The sequence below is a fragment of the Uranotaenia lowii genome, chromosome 1, assembly GCF_029784155.1.
Source record: "Uranotaenia lowii strain MFRU-FL chromosome 1, ASM2978415v1, whole genome shotgun sequence".
NCBI lineage: Eukaryota > Metazoa > Arthropoda > Insecta > Diptera > Culicidae > Uranotaenia > Uranotaenia lowii.
In genome coordinates, this window is record NC_073691.1 from 211,497,568 (window position 1) to 211,507,117 (window position 9,550).

At 37.2% G+C, this 9,550-nt stretch overlaps 1 protein-coding gene across 3 annotated transcripts; it reads left to right on the forward strand.

The window, feature by feature from the left end:
• Window positions 1-1,693: 1,693 nt before the first annotated feature.
• On the forward strand, window positions 1,694-7,970 carry LOC129739848 (ras-interacting protein RIP3-like). 3 transcript variants are annotated; one of them, XR_008735991.1, is made up of 2 exons: window positions 1,694-4,409; window positions 4,516-4,539. XR_008735991.1 is itself a non-coding variant. In XM_055731384.1 (2 exons), exon 2 carries the CDS (start codon window positions 6,690-6,692, stop codon window positions 7,395-7,397), a length of 708 nt encoding a protein of 235 aa, XP_055587359.1. In that variant the 5' UTR covers window positions 1,707-4,171; window positions 6,685-6,689; the 3' UTR covers window positions 7,398-7,970. The 3 variants fall into 3 exon arrangements, 1 of the variants encoding a protein (XP_055587359.1); XR_008735992.1 differs by lacking the exon at window positions 4,516-4,539 and having other exon boundaries at window positions 1,694-4,171; window positions 4,262-4,280; XM_055731384.1 differs by lacking the exon at window positions 4,516-4,539 and adding an exon at window positions 6,685-7,970 and having other exon boundaries at window positions 1,707-4,171.
• The last annotated feature ends 1,580 nt before the right edge of the window (window positions 7,971-9,550 follow it).

The window sequence follows — 9,550 nt, forward strand, 5'->3', positions numbered from 1 at the left end:
ACTAAGCATAATGGTAAGATTTTCTGATTTAACTTTTAAAACATAATGTTGAATAAGATTATTTTGAATCATTGTCACATTAAAACTGCCAATTAGAATATAAAGATTTTATAGGTTGAACAATTGCAAAATATCTTTTTTGCCAGTCTTTACTAACTACACAATCTCTGTGTTCAATTTTTCGCTGAATGGAAGAACCCACGCAGCAAAAAGAACATTCGTATGACACGGAGGGAATTAACTGGTGTTGTTCAATAAACTTATAACTCAGAAATTCTCAAATTTATTTTGTTACTATTCGTCAATTCTATTCAGTATTGAAATTTATGATGATCAAAACTCAACTTACGAATTAAGTTTTTGTTCTTTATGTTATTTGAATCGAATAAGTAGTCGATTTTATGGAACTTTTTTTTTTTTCTTTTGGTGTATGCAGAATTCTTACCGGAAGATTTTGCCTCGAAGGATGCATGCCAATTTTTCGCTGAGTTTCCAATTCCAAGCCAATTAAAAATAGTGAAAACTTACCTGTGCGCATTTTTTATGAAAAGAGAAATGCATATGCGTAAAAAGAATTGACTCCCGCGTCTACTCATCACTTTTAAAATCCCCTACAGCTCACATTTATCCCAAAAATCTAAAAAATAATCGCTTAGAAAATAAACTTTTCACCAACACAGCAGTGCTGCCAACCATCCCCCGATCTTTTTTCGACTTGAGCACTTCTAAACAGATTAGTGTTAAAATTTGCATGGAAAAGTTTTGGGATCGAGCATGGTGATTCCTCTTTCTATAATAAGGCAGGGGTTTAAACTGTACAGAAACAGTTTTAAACGCCTCCCTGTTATAGGAAGAGGGGTCATCGTAAAGATTTCAATCGAGTTTAAATTCATAAATTCAAAGGAAAGTTTCAACAAATTTTGTTTGGTCATTATCTTTGTCAAAAGAAGAATTTAGTAAGTTAAGTTATTCATCTTCATCTATTTTAGAAGCACATATTATTTATACAACATGTCAAAACCATACACACCCATGCTTACACATTTTAAAAAGAAATGGAGGTTTTGCATAAATCCAGGGGTATAAATTATCCAGAAAAAATCCTGTTTACCATAAGGAACATTTTTTCATTGTGCACTGTTTGATAAATGTATATATGCCTGCATATATTTAAGATTTTCAGAGTTTTTTCCGAACGTTTTCGGTTTGAAAAATGCCTGCTATTTTGTCTAAATATAAACCTAACAAAATTTGTTAAACATGTGGGCAAATTTGGTCAAAACCCCAAAGTTTCTCAACCGAAATCATAATTCAAAATACTAGAAAAAATTGGTTTTCTTCGTAACTTGGCAACAGATTTTATTTCGTTTTTAACACTTAATATTTCGACGCACACAGGAGTATTTCACCCAAAAACCTGACCAAAACTCTACATTTATATTTTATTGGTTATTTTTATGTTAATATTTATTTGATTCTTGAATAAACTTAGCACCATGTACCGGTCATTTTTTGACATTTGATTTGTTCATAAGCTGTAGCAGTTGTCGAAACTTTAGTATTTAGTAAAAAAAAAAAAACAAAACTTGAAGTATACTTCTACTAGCATGGCCGTATGAAAAGGGGGGGGGGGGGGGGAAGTGGAGGTTTATTATATCTCCCCTCCCATGAGTGTCCAAAAATGTCAAGCGAAGTGTTTTTCTCTAAACTCAAAATTTTTAATTCTTAATCAAATTTTGATGATCGACTAAATTTATAGATGAACCGAATATTCTGCCGGCCGAATACCGCTCAAAAACCGATAAGCCGAATATTTGGCTTACCGAAAAGTTCATCTAAGTATTCAGCCAAATAAGCCAAATATATTTTTTTTTATTTTAGATAATTGCCTGGGATGCCCAAATATTTTTCAAAACTTTCCGAATTTCACCCGGGTTTAGTCAGATGATTTGCTAAACCAAATGAAAAACTCAAATTCCTCTTTTAAATTTTAAAAAAAATTTGTGTTCACAAAACATTTTTTAGAACTAATTTAAAAATGAACATTAATTTTTATTTTATCTATTTTTACAATTTTTTCAAAAATCGCCCAGAGCTGCCAGCCATGTGCATACGTGTTGTAAAAAATATTGTATGCTGAAGGTTAAAGATCTTCTATTTTGAAGGCATCTTGCTTAAACTTGATATTCATTTAAAGGGTGATACGGTCAAAATTTGGTCAGTATCAATTTGACGTATTTCTTTCAATTTTGCATTTAAGAAAATTTAACACCCCTCATTTTGAAGGTGTGTGTGTGTGTAGAATGTTGCTCCTATTTTGATTGTGGAATTCACTCTTCAGTTGTCAAAATGCCGTCCAAGGGAGAAGAGCATCGTATCAAAATTATGCTCGCGCATCGCGAAAATCCGAGCTACTCGCACGCAAAGCTGGCAAAACAGCTAAAGGTGGCCAAATCAACCGTTGCAAATGTAATTAAAGTGTTTGGGGAATGTTTGTCGACAGCCAGGGAGTCTGGATCGGGGGGAAATCGAAAACCGGAAGTCGCTGAGACGACAAAAAGAGTTGCCGGTAGTTTCAAGCGAAACCCTAACCTTTCTCTCCGAGATGCCGCAAATAAGCTGAGTGTATCGTCTACAAGCGCGCATCGAGCCAAAAAACGAGCCGGACTATCGACTAACAAGAAGGTAGTGACTCCAAATCGCGATGATAAACAAAATACGACGGCCAAAGCGCGATCCCGGAGGCTGTACACGACGGTGCTGACGAAATTTGACTGCGTGGTAATGGACGAAGAAACCTACGTCAAAGCCGACTACAAGCAGCTTCCGGGACAGGAGTTTTATACGGCAAAAGGAAGGGGAAAGGTAGCAGATATTTTCAAGCACATGAAACTGTCAAAGTTCGCGAAGAAATATCTGGTTTGGCAAGCCATCTGTACCTGTGGCTTGAAAAGCAGCATTTTCATAGCTTCCGGGACTGTCAACCAAGAAATTTACGTGAAAGAGTGTTTGAATAAACGTCTGCTGCCTTTCCTGAAGAAACACTGTTGTTCCGTACTGTTTTGGCGGGATTTGGCATCTTGCCATTACGGTAAAAAGGCCATGGAGTGGTACGCCGCCAACAACGTGCAGGTGGTTCCCAAGCACATGAACCCTCCCAACACGCCAGAGCTCCACCCAATTGAGAAATACCGGGCTATTGTCGAGCGGAACCTAAAGAAGACCAAAAAAACTGCTAAGAACGAGCAGTAGTTCAAGGCAAACTGGCTTTCTGCGGCGAAGAAGGTGGACAAGGTGGCTGTACAAAATCTGATGGCAGGGGTTAAGCGTAAAGCGGACTACACAACATTTGTACAAATGCGATGAAATTGGATGAAATTTTGTCGCTGTAAACACGATTTGCGTAGTGTATGGCACTGCTTGAATGAGCGCCCAAACGGTTGGAGTAAAATTGGTCGGGATCGAAATATTTTGTACAAACCATCCTTCCAGCCGGGGTGGAGATGGTTTTTTTTTGTTGCTGTTGCTGTTTTCGCCAGCAATCGTTTGTGTTCGCGTGAAAAATGTTTGTATAGTGTGTGGGCGAGCATAGATCAAACAATCGTCGTGGAATCATCGAATTTGTACAGGCCATTTGTGTTGTCTATGGCCCGCTTGAGGTCTGGCAATTCTGATTTGGAAAAGCGGAAGCCTAACTGAATATTTTTCCTGAATTTTATACTTATTAAACTTGAAAAAGAAATTTAATTTGTTTTTTTTAAATAAACGATTTCACCGATTAACACGCGTTTGCCCTTGACCAAATTTTGACCGTATCACCCTTTAATTCGATATCTATAAGCAATTAAGAATAACTTGGCATCTGTTTCGATAAGATTTGTTCTAGATTTCACTGGAACCCAATCTCTTTGGTGATTAACGCCCTAGAAGCGAAAAGTCATCTGATGTCCTTTCAGCTATTTGTGACATTTCTTAAATCAAAGTTACCCCTTTTTGAAGAAGATCTGACGGATTATACATCTGGTTGAAAATAATCGACTCGAAAACCGGAGGGGCATTAAGGTTGAAGAAATAGAAGAAATGGAAGAGCTGAAGCTATCGCTTTTGTAATTTTATTGAAAAATCAACAGAATCTCCAACCGAATATTCGTTTGGCCGAATAGTTGAAAAGGTAAATATTCGGTACTCGGCCGTTAGCCAAATATCACTATGCGGTACAACTCACACCTGACTGAATGAGAATTTGATATTTTGACCGAAGGGTCTTTGGCTCCCAGAGGGTCCAAATTTGAACCACCTCGGCGTATGTTCAAGCGAAGGCCTGTGGATCCTCTCACTCAAGTCTCGATTATCTGAAGGCTTTTATCTCTGAGGCGTGGGCTTTAGTGTCAGAATCTTATATTGTGAAGGTATGATTGGTATGATCCCGAATCATATAACGACAGGAGAAAGTAGTTGAGAACGAAAGTGGACACATCGAGTAATTGTTTCTTGACGCTTTCCTTCCCATGGTAGCCAAGGTGATCCACAACTTTACACAGCACGCATTTTAACTGGGCGCTTTGGATCAACACCATTTTCTCACCGAATGTGTAGGTATGAGTGAAAAATAATTGCACAAAATTTGAAGAGAATCGATTCACTAGTTTTTTTTATCGACAGAGCAGAAGCTGCATAAAAATCGTTTTTTTTTCGAATTTAAATCAAGTCATGATTTGATGGTCAAAAGCTTGACGAGTTTTCTAAAGAGGCTACATGTTTACTATAGGCTCGTTAGAGTTTTTATAACTATCCTCAAATAAAAATACTGACGTACAGAAGATTGCCTAAGCAAGCAGAATCAAATGATGGTTTCCTTAAATTTAAACTAAAACGTATAAATTTTCAAATAAGTAAAGTGGATCACTGGTGATACACTGGGAAAAAACGTACTTTTTTTCTTGTGAAGCTATTTATCAATACTCAGGAAAATCATCCCGTCAAAAAAAAATCGCTTCAGGATAGTTATTTCATCAGCTAAATGACCACATGTCTCGAAATATTCGTAAAAGTTCGTGATTGTTTCCGGAAATCGGCATGTTTTGTTTTTCTGACGCAAAGTGTCATGGCGGCCATTATTCAAGCCAAAAATGAAAATTTCAAAAATTTCCTAATTGGACTTCTGAGGGATGAGTATACCAAAGAAATATTTTACAAAATAGGACCGTTGCAGTTTGTGATCAATGAGTTGATGAAATTCCATGTATTTTGCAATTGTTTCTTGTTTTTCATTTGCACCCTATGTGTTGTTGTCTTTCCAATGGAGCATATGCATATATGATCCACCTCAAAACCCAAAATTATCAACTGGATCATGGAAGTAGCCTAAAAATATGCATCTTTTGCTCTAGAACTTTCGTTGTGAATCAATATTTCTATTTTTAAAACGTCAAAAACCTCGTGGGAAGGAAAGGTTTAATTTGTTTATCTTAAGGTTGCCAGATTTTTTTTAGCACGGTTCCTGTTTGGATAAATCCTGGAAATAGTTTTTATAAAACTTGCTCGAAATATTTCGTTTTGGAGACATGAATTAAAGATTTTTTCAATACAACTTGCTTTTTGTGTGGTTGATTTGCCAAATCAAGTAAATTAATCCGTCAAAATCCGGGCAACCGGGCCTGGCTGGACTGTTCCCGAATTTTGTATTAAATATCCGTACAAACCCGGATAAAATCGGGCAATCTGGCAACCTTAGTTTATCCACATGCTTGAAAGAATAAAATAGGTTTGAAATCATATTAACATCAAGTGAATTGTGTTTGAATATATTTAAAGTAATTATAAACTATGGCACTGCTCACGTATCAATCTATATTCTGGAGAAAAAATGTTTTCAAGATTTAAGTGAAGGAGCTTAAGAAGCCTTTCTTAATGATTTGATATAATTTTTTCATCAATGGATGGGGTTTTAGCTATTTTTAATTTACACTCTGTATCATGTTTGAAAGTGTGCTACGTTATTTTTTGTTTAATGAAATTTTAAAGTTCCTTTTCATTTTTTAATGTAACAATGAGGCTGAAATTGAATACGAGATATTTTAACAAATAAAAACCAATTTCAATTTTGAAATTTTATTAGTTCTACACGTCGAAAATGATGAAAGATTTATTAACCAAGGGTTTTATGTACATTGATAGATTTCTGATGTAAAGCATTGACCGTTCCAAATTCAATTATGTACCAAATCGAAAATGTTAAAAAAAAAGATAGAGATGTTTGTTGTTTAATGTTCTGATGTGTCATTTCTTCGTTCAGTGGAGCGACAAATGAGTTTTATAAACCATTTCGTAGTTAAAATATTCCTTTAAATCGGGATTTATGCATCGGAAGAATTGAAAATGTCGTGAAGCATTCAGTTTTTTTTCATGTGGAGCATAAAACACTTAGGCTAGGAATTGGAGTATGTTCCTCAATTTTGTTTTCCAACGATATGTCATTCTCTAATGAGAAAAACCTTCTCCAAACTTAACCATTTTTTGAAGTTAAAGTTTTTACGTAGAACAATCTTCTGGTAAATCTTTTATTGCTTTGAAACTAAAAAGTATATCAATCTATGTTAAACTCGTTCTCATACATCAGTTTAATTTCACGCAGTTGTTTTTAGATCAATTCTAATCGTTGCTTTTAACTTCCACCCCGTCTAGTACCCATGATGAACCACCACACGATGCCGAAGGTTGGCTTTGGCCCGTACAAATCGTCCGCCAGCGGTGTCGGAAGCTTCTTCCTGCCCAAAATCCTGACCAATCCGACGGATCGGTACTGTGCCGGTAGCAGTGGCTATGCACTCAGCAGAGACCTCCCCTCTAAGGTAGCCCTCGAATTGACCCACGGTAACAACAAACAAATCATCACACTGCCATCCGAAAAGCTCGACAACCATAAGCGATACTATGTCACCTTTACCCTGAAGCCACCTCCAGTCAGCTCCGAAGGGGGATTGCTGGGCGATGGCAACCCTAACACTAATGAAAATGTTGATAGCAATATTAATTATAGTCATAATTCTAGTCGTAGTTTAAGATTGAGCCCGAACGAAACTGATCAACGTAATTTGTTGTTATCTTCTCCCACAGCCACAGGGAAGTCCGCGGAAAGTCAGCTTCAGCAACAGTCCAAGTCCCAATCAGCAGCAGCAGGAAATGCTCTACAGCAACAACAACAGCAGCAGCAGCAGGAAACCCATCCAAGGTCATGTAGCGATGCCCAGCATCCGGAACAGCAACGGAATCAATGGCAACATAATCAGCAACAACAACAACACCCACAGCAACCATGTTCCTCTTCCGGCCTTTCAGCCGTTGTAGAAGAAGATTCGAATCTGGAATCGAGCAGCACTGGACCATGCTCCACGTAGCGTGACCAGTGCGTGCCAAAATGTTTTAAACTGCTTTGAAAATTGGTCGTGTTATTTTTGTTTTTCAGTTTTATGGCATTTGAAAAACGAAACATGGTTGTTGTAGTTAGGCTGAAATGTTCCATTTGATTTTTTCCTAAATTTTTAAAACAGCAAAACAACGATTCACTGCCAGAAAATTGGTTCATTTTTTGCCCAAGTAGTGTTATTTCATAATGAAGTAAAGAAAAAAATAGCGACGCTAAAGCAGACGGTTTTATTAATCGAGCGAGACCCTTTCTTGGGATCGAAATTGAAATTGTATAAACAAATCTTTAACGATGGAAACGCTAAAGTTCTAAAGAATGATGGTAGTTTTATTGCTCCCCATGCAGTCTGGGAAAGTCGTTCGTCCTCCGGACGATAGCGACTCTTGGAGCGAAGAATATCCTGAGCAACAGGTCTAGTGGCTTTACTTTGTCTTCATACAAACATTGTTGGAAAAAAGTTTTCTTATATATGTAAATAGGAAGGAAATAAACAGATATACAGTAACGTTTCGGCTATATCTTTTTTCGCTTTAATCGATGGGTTGGGTCGAAATGCTATTTTTCATCATTTTTTGCTTCATTTTGAAAATGATTCGTCAACACTTGTCTTTATTAATAACTTTTATCTAAATTTAAGCAGCAAGTTCAATTTTGTAAGTTTTTTTTCTATCAAATCAACAAATCAATTCAAATTTTCCATTCGATTTTTTTTTCATTTTTTCAACTCCTAATAAGAACCTAAATTTAGCATCATTCCTTCATGGGATTTTTCCTCTTTCAAGCAGTTTCGGGAAGCCATCAAATTGTCTGAGCTCGCTGAATGGCAGAATACCTAAATGGTAATTGCTTCCGATGGCAGTTCAAAGTCACTCACCATCATTTCGTTTCCGTTGATTCCTTTCAAAGCTGGAAGCAATTTGCCCCAGGCACGAGCCCACTCATCAAATAAACAACCAAACGTTAATCTCAAACGGCACGAGCCAAAAAATGATCCAACTATATACAAACAGTAGGTTGTAGTTTCCCATTTGGATCCGAAAATCCTTCCCCTGATTCCGAAGCTATTTATTATTTAATCGATCCAACACTAGCACGATTCGCTTCCAGCTGACCTTGAGCCATCAGAGAATTTCATCCCCCCATTCCCGATGCCGTTGATCTTGGTGGGCGTGATTCTGTTTCACTTCTATGTCCTCCGAAGCCAGTTCCACGAGTCAGTGATTGATGTGCGTTCATTCGTTCGTTTGCTTGATTAAGGAAAGCATTTCTCCGGAATTGTTCGTGTCTGGCGTTTTGGGTTGTTGACCTCCCGGAGAAATCCATCGAGAGGTCGACAACCCAAGGGCTCAGGGCGGGAAGCCGATGGCCTTGACCCACTTTCTCGGTGCCCCATTTTTTGTTTCCTATTTTCGCGTGCCCAACCTGAATGACCCTGGCCGATTATGGAGAGAGTCTATCGTGCTTTGCTCCCATATAGGTGTAGGGTTATTGTTCCATCATCCCCCCTTACCGATTGGCTGACGGCAACGCGGTGAAAGGAAACAATGAAAAAAAAAAACAAGCCGTTCATATGAGCGCAATTTTTATGCTACCTTGGCATGAATGTAAAATTTGCAAAAACATTGGCAGTGTGCGAAATTAGTTTAATTTGCACAGTTTAATTTGATGGCCTTATCAATTTAGAGGAGATCATTTTAAAAACTAGATTGAAAAATAAAATTTAAGGATTTTCCAAACAAAAAAAAAACAAAAACCAAATTCTGCGTAATGGTTTTTCTGATAAAATTTCAAACACACAATACACTGGAGCATCAGCCCAGTTTTTCGAATCAGAATCGCGATTGTGAGGCCTATATTATCCGCTAAACATGTACGACCAAAAATAAAAATCAATAAATTGGCGTAGGTTTATTCTTGTGCCACGAGTGTTGTTTTTTTTTATTATCAAGCGTAAACACAGGCTTCATAATTGATCATGAAATCATGCATGGGTATGAATAGTAGCTTGATTGAGCTGTTTGCAAACAATAAAGCTGATATCGAATTCCAGGAAGCGCCATTTGTTGATTTACCTTTGGGGTTTTTTTTTCGAAAACAATTGGGTTTGTATTGCCTATTGTTAAC